Source organism: Pseudochaenichthys georgianus, chromosome 12, assembly GCF_902827115.2.
Source record: "Pseudochaenichthys georgianus chromosome 12, fPseGeo1.2, whole genome shotgun sequence".
NCBI classification, from domain to species: domain Eukaryota; kingdom Metazoa; phylum Chordata; class Actinopteri; order Perciformes; family Channichthyidae; genus Pseudochaenichthys; species Pseudochaenichthys georgianus.
In genome coordinates, this window is record NC_047514.1 from 5,510,646 (window position 1) to 5,530,166 (window position 19,521).

The 19,521-nt window shown below is 41.2% G+C and overlaps 1 protein-coding gene across 1 annotated transcript; it reads left to right on the forward strand.

Moving 5' to 3' along the window:
* Positions 1-108: 108 nt before the first annotated feature.
* bnip3lb (BCL2 interacting protein 3 like b) lies at positions 109-17,358 on the forward strand. The gene is given in 7 exon segments (XM_034095772.2): positions 109-418; positions 7,939-8,170; positions 12,835-12,913; positions 13,310-13,413; positions 13,643-13,697; positions 13,699-13,793; positions 14,822-17,358. Coding segments are annotated over 7 exon segments (672 nt in total). The 5' UTR covers positions 109-360; the 3' UTR covers positions 14,871-17,358.
* The last annotated feature ends 2,163 nt before the right edge of the window (positions 17,359-19,521 follow it).

Genomic DNA, 19,521 nt, shown 5'->3' on the forward strand with positions numbered 1-19,521 from the left:
AGCTATCGATACTTATAGCTCATGCATGCCGTGTATCGGGTGTGTTTTTCCTGCTCGTCGTTATGTAATTCCACTCCCCGCCCGCTGCCTCTTTTGTTATAAGCGTGACGTCATTATCACCCAGCTCCGGGAAGGGTCTGACCGAGCGGCTCGCGCGGCTGCTGCTGCCTCCAGTACAGCGCACGGGCGACAAAACAAACAGCGGCGGTGCGTTAGCTTAGCTAGCTGCGCTCGGAAAAACGGAATAGACCACTTGGTTTAAATATACTATCGCATGTGTGAGTGTGTGCAGATAAGACAGTGCACGTTGAAGCACTGACTTCAACATTTTTATGAATCTCGCCCTGCTCGCTAGGCACCATGTCAGACGCTGCTAACGCTACTTCTACAGACAAGAACGGAGACTCCGGACTAAACGGTGAGCAAAATGTTACCAAATTACTGGTCAGTGTGTTTACTCTACAAATAACGAGTCAATATAAACTACTGTGTGTTTATAATACGTTTGTTGAAAGTTTTTAATCGTTAAAGATAGTTTATTCTGCCCGTTTATCCTTTTTTCTTCGGGTACATTGAAGGGGAGACGTGGGAACGCAATGTTCAGTGTGTTTATTGACAGTGGGGGAACCAATAGCGTTGAGACACGCTTGACTGATGTGTTGCTAAGCCAATCAGCGATTCACTCGGAAGGCTGGAGGCGGGTTTAAGCTTTGTCAACAAGGCGAGATGGAAGAAGTCAGAACCATGGATCAGAACAGGCACAAACTGGGACTGACATACATTAAGACCATTTACACGAAGTGGCTGTCCTTTACAGTCCGTAATATCGTTAGAAGCACCATATATCTGCGTGAAAGTTACTCGTTTGGACATTTTATTTGAAAAACTGTAATAAGGGATTTCTTAATCAATTTCTACATACATTTCCACTTGGCAAATAACAAATGCGTTCACTTCATCTTTTACAAGTGTGTGGAAATGTCTCACCTGAACAGTTGTTGGGATCAGATACATCCACGAACTAGGCTATTAGAGACGTAAACAAAGGCATGTTTATGAGCCTGTCGCACTGACTCAGGGGCTTAACGTTGCTTTGAGAGCTGCCATGGTTAAAGTTTTACCACACTATGGAGGGGGGGGGGGGGGGGTGTTCGTGACTTGGCATGCTATTTATGGCCACAGTGACAAGAGGACAGACGTTTTGGACGTGAGGAAAGGAAGGGAAAGTGTTACAGCACTGCACTGTGGGAACATGGAGGCTGCTTGATTCAGAGCCACACTGTAATGGGCAGGACTCAAACTTTTCCAGCCACTTTATGTATTTCAAGAGACACACAAGTTATTATTTTCATAGGATTGGATAGCCAGTGATGGAAAGTTTTTTTTATTATTATGTTTAACTTTGTTTTGCAGACTTTTTAGACGACTTCAACTTTAGTTATAAATACTTTGTCTGCGTTTTATGCCAATTAAAGGAAAAGGACTGGACAACTCCTGCAAATATTACACAATGTTCAGACATATTTATTGTGGTCTAGGGCTCCGTAATCCCTTGCTATCACAACAACATTTACCCAGCACTATTGTTGATTAACTTACTTTGACATTTGATTAAAAGACGTATACTACGTCTGACTGTGACAGAATAACTTATAATAACTTAGGAGTGCAGCAATATGTCAGTACTGAGGGTAATGTGTTATTTTAAAAATGTATATCTTAATAATAGACATATGATAGTATTGTGAAAATACTCCATTAATAATAATAACAATAATAATAATAATAAATGGAATTTATAAAGCGCCTTTCACGGGACCCAAGGTCGCTGTACATGGTGGACAGACAAAACAAAACAGACAATGAGGAGCGAATAAAATTAAAATAAAGGAAGCAAGGGGCCCAGGAAAGGACTAGAGTCCGAAGGCCATGGTGAACAGGTGCGTTTTTAGTGAACATTTGAAGGTGTCCAGGGAGGCAGCGTTCCGGATCTCGGGAGGAAGTGCATTCCAGAGGGTGGGGGCCGCAACACTGAACGCCCTGTCACCCACAGTACGAAGGCGAGAGCGGGGGATGGAGAGCAGCCCGTGTCTGAGGACCGCAGACTCTGAGAGGGGGTGGTGTAGGCATGTAGGAGCCAGGTCTGTTAGGTACTGGGGGGCGAGGGTATGGAGGGACTTGTACGTGAGGAGGAGTGTTTTGTTGTGAATCCGGGACTTGACCGGCAGCCAGTGGAGGTGGATGAGGGCGGGGGTGATATGTTGCCATGGCTTAGTGCGGGTGAGAAGCCTGGCGGCAGAGTTCTGAACATTGCATGTTAACCATACATTCTTCACTCATGTTATGTGTGATTCTTCTGCTAAAAAGTGACAACACGCACAATAAACAAAGTTAAAGATGATATGAAGATGAACGTCTAAATATTTTTGTAATAATATTATTATAGTGAATTGTTCTGGCATTGATATACTTGTAATATGTCTATGTCTTTATTAGGATCCCCATTAGCACTAGCATGAGCATTGGCTATTCTTCCTGGGGTCCTCACACACTCAAAACATACATAAACATCACTGTAATATTTCTGACAAAATGTAATAAAATACAAGTTGACCTCTGTCTGACAGTTAACCATTTCAGTGTCTCCAGCATTTCAGCGACTCTGGTTCTGTAGGAGCACTGCAGTGCACATCGTGCTGCCTTATTTTGTGCTACTTTTAGTTTGTTTAAATATTTTTCAGCAGCACTAGACCATATAACCAAACAATAATCAAGCTGCGACAGAACCAAAGCATCCAAAACTTGTCTACTGACATCCATAGGCAAATATTTTACAATTCTTTTTACAAGTGACACAGCCCTTCCCATTTTACATACAACGTTATCTATTTGTTTAGACCAAGATAATTTATGATCCAGGGTTATACCTAGCAATTTTGTCTCCTTGACCTGTTCAATTTCAATATGGTTTAAATGTAGTTGCAAATTTGGTTCACCTTTTAACTGGTGATTTGATCCTATTAATAACGATTTTGTTTTTCCCGCATTAAGTACCAACTTATTATTTAACTAGTAATGGTAACTAGTTACTGGTTTTCAGTAACTAGCACAACACTGTTTATGACCCACTCTGATATCAGTAGTAGATCTTTATTCATAACATTTGTCAACTCTCTTGTAGTTGATGCTGCATAATATATTGTTGAGTCATCTGCATACATTACAATTTTAGCTTTTTCTAACACTAATGGTAGGTCATTTGTAAAAATAGAAAATAAAAGTGGTCCCAAACAACTACCCTGAGGTACTCCACAAGTGACTGTTTTCATCTTTTACCTCATTCACACCAACGGTGTTTCAGGGCCGGTTCGGAGCTGGAGCTTGAAAAGCACCGGGTTTTCCTCTTCACACCGCAGCGGAGCAGCCTCTTAGCTCCGCAATCCGGTTCATTTCAAGCACCAAAAAATTGTCCGGCCAGAGCAAAAGCACTGCATACGTCACGCTTACGTCGAGGTGGGGGCAGGGGCAGATCAACTCCTGAACACTTTGAGAGACTTCCATTAAAAAAAACAGTTTGGCTTCGATTTGTCAGGTAACTTTCTCAGCGTTTCAAAATTAAAACCATATTGTTCCAGCTTGTGTAACAACAAAGAATGGTCAATGACATCAAAAGCAGAACTAAAATCGAGTAGTACTGCACCCACTAACTTCCTATTATCTAGTTCACCCTTCCAGTCATCTGTCATTTGTGTTAAAGCGGTGCATGTGGAATGGCCAGGTCTGTAAGCATGTTGATACACATTACACAGTATTAAGTTTGTTACCTTCAAAGTATTTTTGTATTTGATTGAAATTATTCTCTCCATTATTTTGCTAATGCTGGTAATAAACTTATTGGACTTTTTTGCAAGTGGAATTTTTGTTGTTGTTGCTATTTTCCATGCCTGTGGGCAAATACATTTATCATTACTCAAATTTATAATGTGACAGATAGGCTCTGCAACAACATTAGCAACATATCTAAGAAATGTGCCAACTAAATTATCCACTCCTGGTGGTTTATCATTACATTTACCTAGTAGCCATTCAACATCTGTAATTGTCACTTTTTCTATTTTAAATGTACACTTCTTATTTTTCATAATTAAATCCTTTATTAGAAATGTGGAGTTACTATTTATAGTTTCATTCATATTTCTCCTAAAATGTTTTACTTTATCAAGAACATAAACATTCAGATGATTAGCAATTTGTACTGGTTTTGTCAAAAATGTCCCTTCCACCTCAAGATATGTTGAGGTGGATTTCGGCTTACAGCCCATCATGACATTCACTAAACTCCACAGTTTTTTCTTGTCATCCTTTATCTCTTTAATTTTATTTCCATAATACAACTGTTTTTTCTTTTTATTTAATGCTGTAACATAATTCCTTAACCTTCTATACATTTGCCCATCTGACTCATAACTTGATGAGAGAGCTACGTTTTTTGCATCATCTCTTTGTTTCATTAGATCCCTTAATTCCTCATCTAACCAGGGTGCTCTAAGGTTCCTTACAGTCTGTTTTCTAAGTGGAGCATGTTTATCAATCACCCGCATGAATAACAAATTAAAGACATCAAGAGCATCATCTGGATCGACTTTCTCAAAAACATGTTTCCAACATATCTTTTGAACATCCTGTATAAATGACTCTTCACTCAAATATTTCATTGATCTCCTCACAATTACTTTTGGTCCTGCTTTTGGCACCTTTGTCTTTCTCACGATAATTATTAATTATGATCAGAACACCCTACTGGAATTGATATTGCCTGAGAACATACATGGCTAAAATTAGTAAATATATGATCAATACAAGTTGCACTTTTTGACCCATCTTTCTTTATGCATAATATCCTAGTAGGTTTAGTCACCATTTGTACCAAGTTACATGTATTAATTATTGTCTGCAGCTTGTTTTTAAGGGCACAGTGCAACATATTCCAGTCAATATTTAAATCTCTCATCTTAATAACGATCTGATATCAGGAAAAAAAATTGGATGGCATTGTTGCACCAGATATGAGACTGTAACAGAACCTGTTTAGGGACAATAAGACCTTGCAGTGATTAGATTCAGAGCCAGCAGTGTGCTCTGTGTTATCTGAGATATTATGTTATTTCTGGCGTTTCCTGGAGCTCTCACATTACATTTTTATTTCATTCCTGGGATCTTCAGGCATCCTCTGACCCTCCACCCCCCCGTCCGAGCCTCAGAATCAGTAACTCAAAGAGGTCTCAACCCGTCTGCCGCCTTTTAAACCCGGCCAACAGCTGACGGCTGCTCTGTAACCAGAATATTCTGAAGCTTTCGCTCATGGCCGTGTGGTTTTAGTGCCCGGAGCGCGGACAATGGGCTGTCCCCGGCAGCTTGGCTCGCTGTCCAGTGATGTGTAATCCGCAGTGAGAGCAAGTGCTGAGTCGGGGTCAGTTCCAGGGGAGGGTTGCACATTAGGGTAGCGGGTATAACTGGCCTAATGCCTGAAATGTAGTCCACTGAAATCCCCTGTTAACACGGTGTTTACTTACTGTCATCCGAAAGAAGGCCTTCATCTTTATTTGAGTGAGGACATCAGAATATCTTATTTATCCTCATGGAAATTGGGTTTCCTTTCTTCATTTTAGAATTAAATTAAATAAAAAAAAACAAGAGAATATTTCTATAAACATAAGAAGTAAAGTATCACATAGACAGATACACTGAAATAAAATAGAAAATCATATTTAAATAAACATAAGGGAAGGAACATGTCCAATATTGATCTAAGCATATTAAATTAAATGAAAAATGTGCAATTCAAAGTAAAATAAAATAGAAAAAAATCATATTTAAACAAATAAGATGATATAGCTAAATTGTGCAACAAAATGTGTGTACAACATTTATATAAACATAATACATTAAAGTAAATTGAGTAAAAAAAGATCTGATGACATTTTATTAGGATAGATAAACATAAGAAGTTAAAATGAAATGTAAAATAATAATAAAGATAGTATTTAACAAATATAAAGGGAAAGTAAAAGTGTGCACATCGGAGGGGTGTGGCGTAGTGGGTTAGTGCGTTGGTGTTCGGATCAGGTTCAAACCCCACTGCAGTCAGCATGTCGTTGTGTCCCTCAGACCCTTCACCCCAAATTGCTCCTGTGGGGATTGCCCACAGTATTGAGTATGTAAGTCGCTTTGGATAAAAGTGTCTAACAAGTAACATGTAATGTAATGAGGAGAAAGTGTCTTTAAAAGCTGCACAAAAAGGAATCTTAGGAACCTTTCTCCCGGTTTCCAAAGTGTGTTAACCCCCCTCTGACGTGCCGGCCCCTCCAGGCTGGAGCTCACGTACCAGCAGGCCGGGCGTCATATATCACAGTCGAGGTCTACAACACTCCTCATACAGTACAGCAGGCCGTTACCTCCGTCACACAGAAAGAGATTTACTCTTGAACTCGTCTCACTGACAGGATCAGGATGTCTGCCTCGTTCTCAGCGTAGGACCAGGAAATCATTTTGACATATTTGGTCTCTTTCTGATCCCCCTATTTCTCGTTGGCTTAAGAGACTTACTTTACTACTCCTGGCTGTTAAAAAACAAACAATGTTATGTCCAATATTTTACAGCTACTTCTGAAAAGCCTTTTTGCTTCACTAAGAGGAAGTGCTGATAGATACTGTGACATGTCATAGTCGGTGCAATTATATCATTTATTATGTTTGCATATCCATTTAGGTGTGTTAGTGTCTCCTCCTTTGTGTGTGGTGGCTTACTAGGACACTACACATGTCTAAAAATAGCCACCTTTAATCTGGTTACTTCTTTGTTTGCCTTGTTATGGAAAAACAAACGTCTGCTGGAAAAATCTCTCATGGTTCTGACTAAAACGATGTGTTCTCTCGCTGCTATATTGAGACACAATGTAGGTAAAGAATAAATTAATTACAGAGCCGGGAGGGTTTCAAGAAGAGATTGAAGTGGTACATTAATGAGAAAATACACATTAAGGATTTTTGGCACCGGGGTTGTGTCTAAACCGGGAAACAGGGACGCTGCTCCCTCTTACTTTTGGCGTGCTTCCTCATTCCAAGATATAGATTTTCCCTGTAAAATGTAAAATGCCAGAAAACAAAACGTTTGTCAAAAACTGTATAATTACTCCAGAAAAAATGCCGTCAGACAGCTTTGTTTTTACAGAGCTCCGACGTATCTAATATATTTATAATGTATATATAATGTACTCCATCATCTCCGTAACAAACATAAAGTAAGAATCTGTCACGAAAATATACAATAAAATACAAATATTGTTGTAAACATAAGAATTTAAAGGAAAAGGATGAAAATCAAAATATATTGTTTGAAAACAATGTTTAGAACCTTCTTGCGTGCTTGCTTGAATTTATTTGTCAAATCTTCTGACGTACACGATACGATACACCACAGTGAGAAAGGACGCAGTTAAACGATGCTTCCAACTTGCTTTCTTATGATTCGTGGCCAGTGTCAGTAAATATCCGGCTCCTCGAGGCATCTGATGCTCTGAGCAGGAAATTGGCGTATTCGTTTATTGACACGACTTCACGCTAGATCCTTCTTATGAGCTGACCCTGACACTTGGATCCGGGCATGTGACTAATGTTTATTTATATACGCACAGTCACAAAGTCTTGCAGTTTCATTTCATTTTCAGATGAAGCAGTACTTTTGTAAGATTTTTGAAAGTACACATTTAGGTTTTACTTTATTTAATAATGGTTCTCTCCCAATATAGAAAAAAAGAGAAAACAATCCAGGAATGTAATTAATTTAGTGTTTACATTTTTGTATTAATAAGAAAAATATGAAACATTCGCAGCACTGACAGAGGTGGGATAAATACGGTGTCTGTTGTCTCTCCTCAGGGTCCTGGGTGGAGTTGGAGATGAGCAGAGGCTCAGCGGGGGCCCCCCAGCCCTCGTCCCCAGACATCGCGGCTCCCAGCCTGCTGCCCCCCCCTGAGGTGGAGGAAGAGGAGGCCATGGTGGGGGGGCTGGAGCACGTCCCATCCTCGTCCTCCATCCACAAGGGAGACATGGAGAAGATCCTGCTGGACGCCCAGCACGAGTCCAGCCGCAGCAACTCCTCCTGCGACAGGTAGTGTTATGGCGCATTTCCACTACAGCGCAGTTTAACCGTGCCGTGCCCGGTTGCGTTTCCACTAGGCATAGTTCCGGCTAGCGGGTACTTTTTCACAGTTTTCTGGCTCTCCAAAATCGAGGTTCTTTCCGGGCCAACAACCGGGCTGAGTATGCTAAACTCGTGAGAGAATCGCTGGCAAACAACAAAATGAACATATTTGACCGTGATTTAATTGTAATACACGTTTCAAAATGATGCCGAAGTAACAACATACTGATACCGGTTAGTAAAAACCACAGATTAATGCTTTGACAAGTCTGCAGACAGACGGCAGGCGAAAAACCTTTTAAAAGGCGTGTTTTCTGAATGGAGATCGGCTAAGCTAACGTTGTATATGCTCCGACCGTCCACACTCAGAACAACGACCTACAGACATAAATAAACCAGCGACTGTATTCGCCATGACACAGACACGCCTACACTGCGTTACTATAGATACTACCCCAGCTCTTAAACTGTAATGGAAACGCAGCATAAAGTGAGCCTGGCCTACCAAGGCCTAACGAGGCCTAGCCATACCGTACTAAGCCGAGCGAGGCCCTGCAGTGGAAAAGCGCCATTAGAGGGGAACAATACAGATGTTACACTGCATTGGACTCATTTGTTTACTCCCGTAACATAGTGACATCACTATGTAACATTCGCGCCTCTATTGTCTAGGGCTCCAACACATTGTAAATGATTGGTCAACCACTTGGAGATAGCCTATCACAACAGAGCCGGCCAGCCAGCGGACCAATCAGAGCAGACTGGGCTCTGGTTTCAGACAGAGGGTGAAAAGAGGTGCTGTTGATAAATAAATTTAGCAACAATTAAGGCTATTAAAAAGTATTAAACGGCATTTTCCATGGTATTACGTTTTCAATAAGTATATAAATTGTCCAAAGAGGTTGTGTTCTACAGTCTGCCTGAATGTAATCATGGCGTAGGTGTGTAGTGTGATTCTGTGTCGTTTATTTCTGGCATCCCGTTGGGTTTGACGTCATCTGAACAGGACATCGCACGCTCACTGCTTGATAGCGCGTGAAGGTCTGTTTACGCCGGTTGTTAAACAACATCGTTATAGGGAAATGCAAGTTTGCGTCCAAATGGTTGGAAGATAAGGAGGAAGGACAATCCATACTGTATATAGTCAATGTGAGGTCAATTGTGTCGCCAAGGTAACCGGTTAAAACTCCAAGTGGCGATGAGTTCTTAAAATGTATGGAAAGGGTCTTAAAAAAGGTCTTAAAATATATTACATATGACTTCAGGGTTCCTGCATAGACCCTGTTATAATAAAACAAATGTATTCATTTAAAAAACCCTACACTGCATAACTATGGTACAAAAAAGGTACTTATGTTAATTAAAAGTCAATATAGTATAATATTCTTTCTTTAACGCAGTGGTTCTCAAACTTTTTCTGTCAGGCCCCCCCTTTGGAGAAAAAAAAAAGTCGGGCCCCCCCAACACAAATAGTCAGGCTCAGTGGTGGCGCCAGAGATTTCTTTTGGGGGTGCTGTGGGGTAGCTTGACGTTTCATAGAGGGTGCGCAAACATTTAGGGTTTCCCATTAATGTACCGGTCGCTACAGTTTAATTTTCTACTGCAACAATCCCCATGCATATACACAATGTTCCCGCAACTGTTACAATGAAGGACGATAATCAGCTCACGGCATAATAGGTGTAAGCAGGGGTCAATTGCTATTTTTATAGGTGGTGTGTGGACCTCACATAGGGCGGTCCGGGGGCAAGCTCCCCCGGGAAGATATTTTTTTCAATCTTGAAGTTAAAAGCATCAATCTGGTGCACTTTGAGAGCAAAATGAAGAGATCTAGATACCTCTCTCAACACCCATTTGAAACAGAACTGGAAACAGATTTTCTATTTCTTTATAGATATTTTACAAATCACCCTTTTAAAAACTTTATTCTTGTTTTACTGTCATATAGTATTTCATAGCTGTTTTTCATTTATTCTCTTATTTTTTTTAAACTATAATGATCATATAATTGTGTACCTTGGAAATAATTGTTTACATTAATGGTGACCAAAACGTTTGAGACCCACTGAGATAACACTCTGAGAGTCCTTTAGCTCACTGAGCCTCTCAGTCTGACAGGAGAGGACTCTCCTCCACTTTGTTGTTGAAAAAACTCCTTATATCCGTTAGCGTAGCTCGCTAGCACCATAAGCTAACAACAACGATCTCCGGTACCGGTGCGCTCTCTCTCTCTCGCTCGCGCACACAAAATGGCTCGTTACACACACACACACACACACACACACACACACACACACACACACACACACACACACACACACACACACACACACACACACACACACACACACACACACACACACACACAGAGCCGATCTTTAATGAAACACAGACGTAATAGTACTGTACTGCATCATATTATTTTCGAATCAATAATTTTTCAAATTATGATTTTCTTTTAAAAATCTTTATTTTTTATTTTTATAACCATTTTTCCTCCTGGTCTCTCGCGCCCCCCCTGGCATGCCCCCCACTTTGAGAACCACTGCTTTAATGGCTATACTCGTGAAAAACAGGCTTTACTACTTCCTTATCTTCTTGTTATTGGATGTGGACGAGAGCACAGGAATTTGCTCATGCTTGAGGAATTTGAAGAAAGTCATGAGTTGTGGATTATAAGACTCTGTGTTCATAGGGGCCGAAGATCTGGGGCACGTGGTGGAGCTGCTCCTATCCCTCATCACTCCTTCAACAGTTACATCTGAACCTAAAGCCAAAATAAAATCACTTCCACGCTGTGAGATTATTACCCTGCATTCAATATAAAAACGTTCCTTTTTTCTTTGAACTTCAGTGTCTTCTTTCAGCGGGAAACAGAGCAGAGTTTGTGTGTGTGTGAAGGAAGTAAAATCCAAGGCTATTCAAATTGATCCAATCTGGTCCTTTTACAACAGTTCGGGTCTTTTATTGTGAAACATTGGATGCAATTAAATGGATACTTAAAATAAAAACAGCAGCTAATGAAATATAACTTGTTGATCAGATGCTTTCACCATTTTCAACCCTATGTCTGTTCATCTGTTCCTGTGAAAAGTGCAGTGTTGGAAGAAGTACTCATATTTTACACTTATTAAACTGTACTTATACTTACACAAAATTGTACAAATGCTGTCTTACAATTATCATTCCTGCATTCAAACCCTTTTTTTAACTACCAAAAGTAAACTAGGAGTAGTCCTTAAACATATTGGTCTATTTCAGATTTGTATATAATTACTAGATTATGGTTATTGATGTATTAATGTGTCTATCTCAGCTATCTCAGTCTATCTACAGCTTAGGCTAATTTTAATTACTTTATACTCTGCTCCAGGATATTTGAACATTTTATGTCAACGTTTCTTTTTTTTGTTGATTTATATTTGTATTCTCAATTAGCTAATAATTTCAATCAGTAATTAAAGCTATCAAATAAGTATAAAGGAGTACAAAGATAACATTGGCTTCTAAAATGTCATGGAGTAGAAGTGTAAAGTAGCATAACATTCAATAAAATATAGTTAAAGTACAAAAAAGGGGTGCCTCCACTACAGGGGAATTGAAACGGAGAGACATATAATATTGGTCGCTTTGAAACCCCCTAACTGTCATTAATATTCCAGTTGTAAATCATCCAAAGCCTAAGAGTCGATTCAACTTCTCAAATTAAAAACCTGCTCGCCTTCATGCAGCATGCCTCCCATTTTCTAAGGCACGTCAGAAACATCCTGACCCTTCGACCCCCGGCCACATCCCAGAGCCTGTGTGTTATCTTCCTGCGATAAAAGGAGCTTATCAGAGGCAGCTGCCAGTGAGTCACCTGAGGATGTTTGAGAGGGGAACGCTGTGTCAACACGCGGCTCTGGAACAAGCTGCGACACAAACATCAGCGTGGCACAAATTGAACACAACAGGGTGTCACATTACACACATTGAATTAGGGAACTGTCCTGCGATGAAACACAATCACCCGAGAGTGCAGGAGCAGCAGGACTTAATGCTGTGTAACACATCACGCACTGTCCTCCTAATCAGGGAGTTGTGATGTCAAGCTGAAACTGAAGATATAAAGGAAATTATAATACAAAACCACTATCATATCTTTACTGACGCGTTAGTATAAGTCTGATAAAGCAGGCTCTTGATATGTAACAGTTTGTATCTGTGAATTTGATCACTTTTTCTGTATTGAGAGGAGAAGTTGACTTCATCGAGAGTCATTGGAATACATTACATTGATACAAATCACATCCCCGTCACTTTTTTTGATTGTGTGTTTGTTTTGTTTTTATTTACTATGTGTTGAATGCCTATGTGAAGCACTTTGAATTGCCTCTGTGTCATAAAATGTGCTATACAAATAAACTAACCTTGAACCTTGAAGGGGCAGCTACAACACTTTTTAAGTTTATCTTATATTTGTATGTGTTCTTACATTTTTTTAATTTCTCATATTTCATTCTAAAGTGGACCAACCGTCACCAGACCCACTTTCCACGGGATAAATGAAGTGTTCTGGTTCTGATTGACTGCCACCTCAAGGAGTACTGAGCTCACCTTTAACTAATTCTCTGATCTGTGTTTTTCCGCAGCCCCCCGCGGCCCCACAGTCCTCAGGATGACGGACAGATCATCTTTGACGTGGACGTGAGCGGCAGAAGAGACAGCCTGGTAAGAGCTCCTTCCCTTCCTCAGGTTCTTCCATCAGTCTGTTGTCATGGCAACATCAACCACCGGCCCCGAGGTGCACAAGCTGTCTGCCATAAGTTTCCATGGAGATAGCTGCCTTGCCCAAAGTGGATTCCTGCTTTCCTTTTTACAGTGTTGTCAGTGTTGTCACCATTACTGGACTTAAAACATGCATACATATACACAACATGCCATATTTGTATTTTAATAAGTGTGTGTTTGTGTGTGTGTGTGTGTGTGTGTGTGTGTGTGTGTGTGTGTGGTGTGTGTGTGTGTGTGTGTGTGTGTGTGTGTGTGTGTGTGTGTGTGTGTGTGTGTGTGTGTGTGTGTGTGTGTGTGTGTGTGTGTGTGTGTGTGTGTGTGTGTGTGTGTGTTCAGTCAGAAGAGGACCACCTGGAGAAGGAGAGGGACCTGGACATCCTGATGAAGGACGCAGACTGGGTCGCTGATTGGTCCAGTCGACCGGAAAACATTCCCCCCAAGTAAGTCTCTACTCTGCAACGTGATGTTTCCATGGCAACTGAACACACACAGCTGCCTGTTTGTCCAGAGGAGGCGGTTAGTCGTTACAGCAATTAAGACGGTCTGAAGCACGGATAAAACAGCAGCTGTCAGAGGCTGACGACGTGTCAAGTGTTGATTGTTAACTGAAAGTTTAGCATTTTCCCAGAATCCTCAGCGCTGTGTCTAATGCGACTGTGGTGTTTGCAGGGAGTTTCATTTCCGTCACCCTCGGCGCTCCGTAACTCTCAGCATGAGGAAGACGGGGGGCCATGAAGAAAGGAGGAATGTTCTCCGCAGACTTCCTGAAAGTCTTCATCCCCTCGCTGCTGCTATCACACATCCTCGCTCTGGGGCTGGGGTGAGAGAGACACACACACACACACCACACACACACACACACACACACACACACACACACCACACACACACACACACACACACACACACACACACACACACACACACACACACACACACACACACACACACACACACACACACACACACACACACACACACACACACACACACACACACACACACACACACACACACACCACTTTCCCCCCCATATTCAGTGGTATACATCACCAGTAGGGGGAGCTGTTTATCTGTGTGTGAAGAGCACCTGCTGTCTCACAGTGCGCTCTGACTCTCCCATCAGGCCTTCCTGCTCCAGTTATAATCACTCTAAATCAGACAATGTCCCAGCAGCGATGCCTTCAGGCTCTCCTCCTACGAGACGCTCAATGAGAGTCATCAACTAACCTGTCATCCATACAACGTCTCTGTTGGCCAATCTATCCTGTTACATATCAGCTGTGGTGCTTCCCTATGAACTGTCCATAATGATGCTTAGGGTAATGGATATCTGTCATAATCCTCCTTCATATACCAAACTACTATTACAAAGGCACCTCATGTGATTTAGAAAGGAGTATGCTGGACCTTTTTAAAGCAAATCAAAGTTATATAAAGTTAAATATCTGATATCTGATGTGTTTTATTGTAAGCACAAAAAACCAAGTCAAATTCCTTGTATGGGAATAGCATTCATCTTTATCCTGATGATTACAAATCAAATGTAAAAGTTATATCTAACAAACATAAGTGTCATATTTTTCATTACGTTTTCCACCCTTTAAAAAAAATGGACGCTGTCTTGTTGTGCCCGCTTTTGCAATAATGAAGTGGCACCCTCAGTGGCCTCATAAAATACATAAGAGCATATTGATCTGGATTTCTATTGATCATTTTATGAAAATATACTCAACATTTGTGCTTAAAATGGATGTGAACTTGTCAATTGGGACTCTTTCCTAGCAGGGAAATGAACAGGTAAAACTACTAGGTTTAAACTCCTCTCCCCCCCCCCCCCCTCCTCAGGGTCTACATCGGGAAGAAGCTGATCACCCCCCCCACCAGCTCCTTCTGAGGAGGGACAGAAGTTTAGTGCCTGAGGAGCGGCCATGAGATATTTCAGAACGTTTTGCTGTCGTGAGAAGAACGTCCCGTCTCTTCTCACCTCTGTCCCGCCTGCTTCCCCCCCCCCCCCCCAGTCCCTGAGATGTGTTCTCAGGAGGAATGCATCTGCCTTTCCCCCCCTTCCTTTTGTTCTCTTACTACCTGCAGAAACCCCCCCTTTTCCCATGCCTTACGGCCCGTCTACACTACAGGCATCGAAAAATGCTTTCAACGCTTCGCCCATTCATTTGAATGGGGTGACGTAGAAGATTTTTAAACTTCGCCGAACTGCATTGTGGGGAGCATGGCATGGCTTTGCAAGCATCGTGAGCATCTATCGGTGCTTGGCATCAGCCAATCAAATCCCGCGTATGCAAATCTGCCAGTACAAGCGCTAGCCAATCAAACCGCGTGTATGCTGGGAGAGACTACGCAGGTCATTTTAGTCATATTCAAAAAAAATGGAGGGAAAATTCATTATATAGGTAGGGAATCACCCGGTGCTGAAGGATCAGTCTCTGTTCATCTACCGGGATACAAACCGGAGGAGCGAGGCATGGAGGGAGGAGGCAGAGACAGTGTAGGTTTTCGCCTGTTTGGGGATTTTATATCCAGTTTACTTCGTTTTAATATTGCTGTTGCTTTGTATGCCGGGGCGGGCGGGAGATTCCTGATTGGTTGTTGGTCGCGAGAAATCGCCAAGCCTCAGACACGCCCAGCTTCAAGATTTGTTGATGCCTGTAGTGTAGACGGGCCGTTATATCTTTCACTTATTTGTGTGAGCTTTTCAAAAAAGAATGTTCCCTTTTCCCCGCGACTGGGTTTATAACGGGGGGGAGGGGTCGCAGCATCAAACCAAACTATTCTACAAACCCCCCCAAATTGATCATGTGACGGGCGCGCTAAAAAAAATGCCTTTTCGAAAGCAGCCATTTTGCTGATTTTCTTTAGATTTCATCGCGTTTTTGTTGCTTTTTAACTTACTCTACAACAGGTGGTTTCATGAGAAGGTGTAATGATGGAAGGAGTTACCATAGTGGCCAAGCTGAACCACAAGCGCTCGGGAATTGCACTGGGGAAGTCTAGACGAGAGAGATTTGTGACCTTTTTGTTTTTCTTTGATGGAAACTGGAAAGGACCTGCAGCTGAAGGAACAGTTTGCAAAGCGACGATAACTGGAGAACAGGGTGTAGGTGTGCACGCAGACACTGGCAGAGTTTTGTTGCCGGGTACTTTTTCTTCCAGATAGATTCCTGGTTTGTCTGCAACATATCGTAGAGCTGCTCCACTTCCTGTTAGACCATACTTAGGTGGATTTTTAAGTAATCAAAAAGGAATTGGTACCAAAAAAAGCTCAAAAACGTTAGATTTTGAATCAAAACCTGCTTTCTTGACAAGTATTTTAAGGATTTTTTGAATTTTTCATGTAAGAAAAGTCAAATATTAATGAATTGACTTCTAAGATATTGGTTAGGTTAGGCTGCTGTTTTTCCAGGCTTTTGATTGGCTGAGGAGGTTCAGAAACTTCTAATGGACTGAAGGGAGGTTAGTGTTGACCTGACTGGCTCTACTTTAAGGCCTTAAGCTTGATATCAGACACCGGCTACACTGCAGAATCCACGCACAGCCAGACGTGGGTCAAATCATATTTCATTTAGATAATCTAATCCAATCAAATGCCGAGGACTTTATTCCTGCATGACGTACAAAGGTGTTTTTTGGCATCCAGAAGTCAATTCCTAGAGATCTGGTATTTCAGGAATTCTTTTTGACGCCGTCTTTCTTCGTGCTTCTTTTCTTCTTCTTCTTCTTCTTCGTTTGTTGTATAGGGTTGTGACCTATAGGATGACGTAATGAGTTTTAAAGGTGAGAATTAAACTACCTGCTTTGTTGCCTTTTAGAGATATTATTTTATGATTACTACATTTCACAGAGCAAGAAAAAAAGACGACGAGAAGAACATATATAAGTTTGCACAACCATAGGAACATTTGTGTTTGGTATATAGATTTATTTAAAAAAAACACTTATTTTTACTGCGAATACGATCTGACCCAGTGGGTGGTCCCAGTACGCGTTACCTTTCAGTTTTTCAATAATAATTGCCTGGGTTTTGAACCCATTTCAGCCACACAGGTGCTGTCGCTACACACCTCTCCGCCTGTGTCTGACAGCAGTGTTTCTGGATTGTTCCTACCTATTTGGTTTGTCTTGTTTTTAAGATGTTGTCCCTGATTCTCCGAGAGATTGTGAACGCGCAGAGAGTGGAAACTGAAGCCCTGTTGTTGACTGCAGGGCGTAATGTGAACAGGAGCCGAAAAGGTGTGGAGAGAGACTTCCCTCAGAAGGAGACGCTCGAACAGTAGATATTATTGTAATGATGCATTGCTTTGATTTTCTTTTCCCCACACATTGGAATAATTAACAAACATTTTGTCATTAAAGATGACCTGAATGAAGGGTTTCGTGAGTGTGCCTTTTTTACATTTTTACAGTCCTGAATGAGTTGCTGTTTAATACTTCAATTTGTATTTAAATCTACTATTTCTGAATACCTTTAATCTGATGAGTAACACATTCAGGGTTTTAGCCATGTGTCTAAATCCGTAGGTGAGATGAAATGTGAAAGCACAAAAAAGCCTGCTTTAAATGTCTTCATTTAATGACATTTTAAATATAAATGAATGGTTGAGTCTTAAAGGGGCTTTATTCTGCTCACTTTCATGTTCAAAAAGGTGATCAATGTCCAAAAAATAGTTTCCTAATCCTGAAAATAAATTAAAATGTTTTCTAAACAGCAGGCAAGATAATATGTGAAATATTCCATTTACTTCAATATGAAACCAGCAAAACTCAAACGTATCTTATCAATAATGCCACATAAGTTCTTAAGGTTGACAGAAACCTTTAACATTTAGAGCAGCTTAAGTGAAGATGTCCTGCATTATTTTAAGTGTAAATTGTCAAATCAAACTCTTGAATTCACTGTTTTTTTTTTAAAATCTCACAAGACATTTCTTTCCTGTTCTTAAATTCCTTTGAGGTCTGTTTGACGCTCAGGTTACAAGAAGCTAATGTATGAAAGCAGCACTTGTTTATCGTCTCTTAATATACAAAGTGTCCTCGCTGGCCCTGCTGGAACAGACCTGTTTGTGTGAAGTCTCAGCTGTCAAACAAAGTGTGGAGTTGTTCTTCGCAGAACCCTCAGCCCTCTGACTTCGTCCTGGATGTTTGAGCTGCTTGAAACCAGAAACTCATCAACTTTCAGGAAGTCACCGTGTCAGCGCTGGCTTTAAAGAGTCTGGATGTTTTTAAGTGGGGTTTTATGAAGGTACTTATACAATAAGTGTAGTAGACGGCGATGAGTACATAGTACGTTTGGAGAAACAGACTAGAAAGGAAGCTAGTGGGTGCAGCAGACAAACATCGAAACTATCCCTTTAACTATTTTGCAGCCGGCCAATGGGGCCACACACAGTCTCACTCTCTCTCTCTCTCTCTCTCTCTCACTCTCTCTCTCTCTCTCTCTCTCTCTCTCTCTCTCTCTCTGGGGACGCACTGCACTCCCGTGGCAGACCCTCTGCAGTGCTGACTGTTCTCTTCTTTCCTTAAATATGGTCTTTATAAACGATTACAATGGACTTTATTTTTGCTCTCATATTTGCTACTATTTGGCTGCAAAGATTACAGGTCTATATGTTTCTTGAGAGCATCACAAACCATACTTAAATGTATTTCACAGACCCTTATAACATGCCTATTGTGGACGTACTTAGTTACAACTGTAGATTGCATTTAGGCCTTTAGTATGATAGGACTTTGCCTTACACTTTTAATATTTGATTGTCTTTCTTGCAAAAGGACAGAAAATGAACCCTCTTCTTGCCTCCTGCTTAAAGGTGGGGTAGGTAAGTTTCAGAAACCGGCTCGAGATACACTTTTTGTTATTTCCATGGAATGCTCTTAACATACCGCATTAGCAATGAATACTTAAGTGCTTTGACCAATAAAAATCCATTAAAAAAATGTCATATGTAGAAGCCAGTTAATACTGTAGAAAAAGTACCAACCAATCCGTTTAGCCGGGCCGGCTAAACGGATTGATAGGCCTACCTGCCTGTCAGCCTTCCATCGGGGCACAAACTTATCTCGTGCCCTCATTGGTCCATGTGCGCGTTCGTGTGTTGGAGGAGGGGGCTCTATAAGGAAGTGGCAATATTTTCTCCGGTTGTGTATTTTTCAAATTCTAAGCGATCTCGAGCTGGTTTCTCAAACTTACCTACCCCACATTTAAGTGCAGCTGTGGGGACAACATGTACTCGGGTCATGAACCTTTAAAAAGCTCTAATTCTACTTTTCATCACAGGTCTTCACTTCTCACTCATTCAACGGCTTCACGAGGATCTGTTTGTACTGAAGGATATTCAACATCACTCCTCCATACGTGTCCCTCTCGCTCTCTTAATGTATAATTATAAAATGTCTTGCTGAAGTCCAAAGTGGATTTATGGAAATGAGGCATGTTGTGTACTTGTGCTTCCCTTTCTGAATGAAATATACTTCTCGTGCTCCACATCTAAGAGAGAACGCAGCCACATCCTGTACGTCAGTCAAGGAATGGT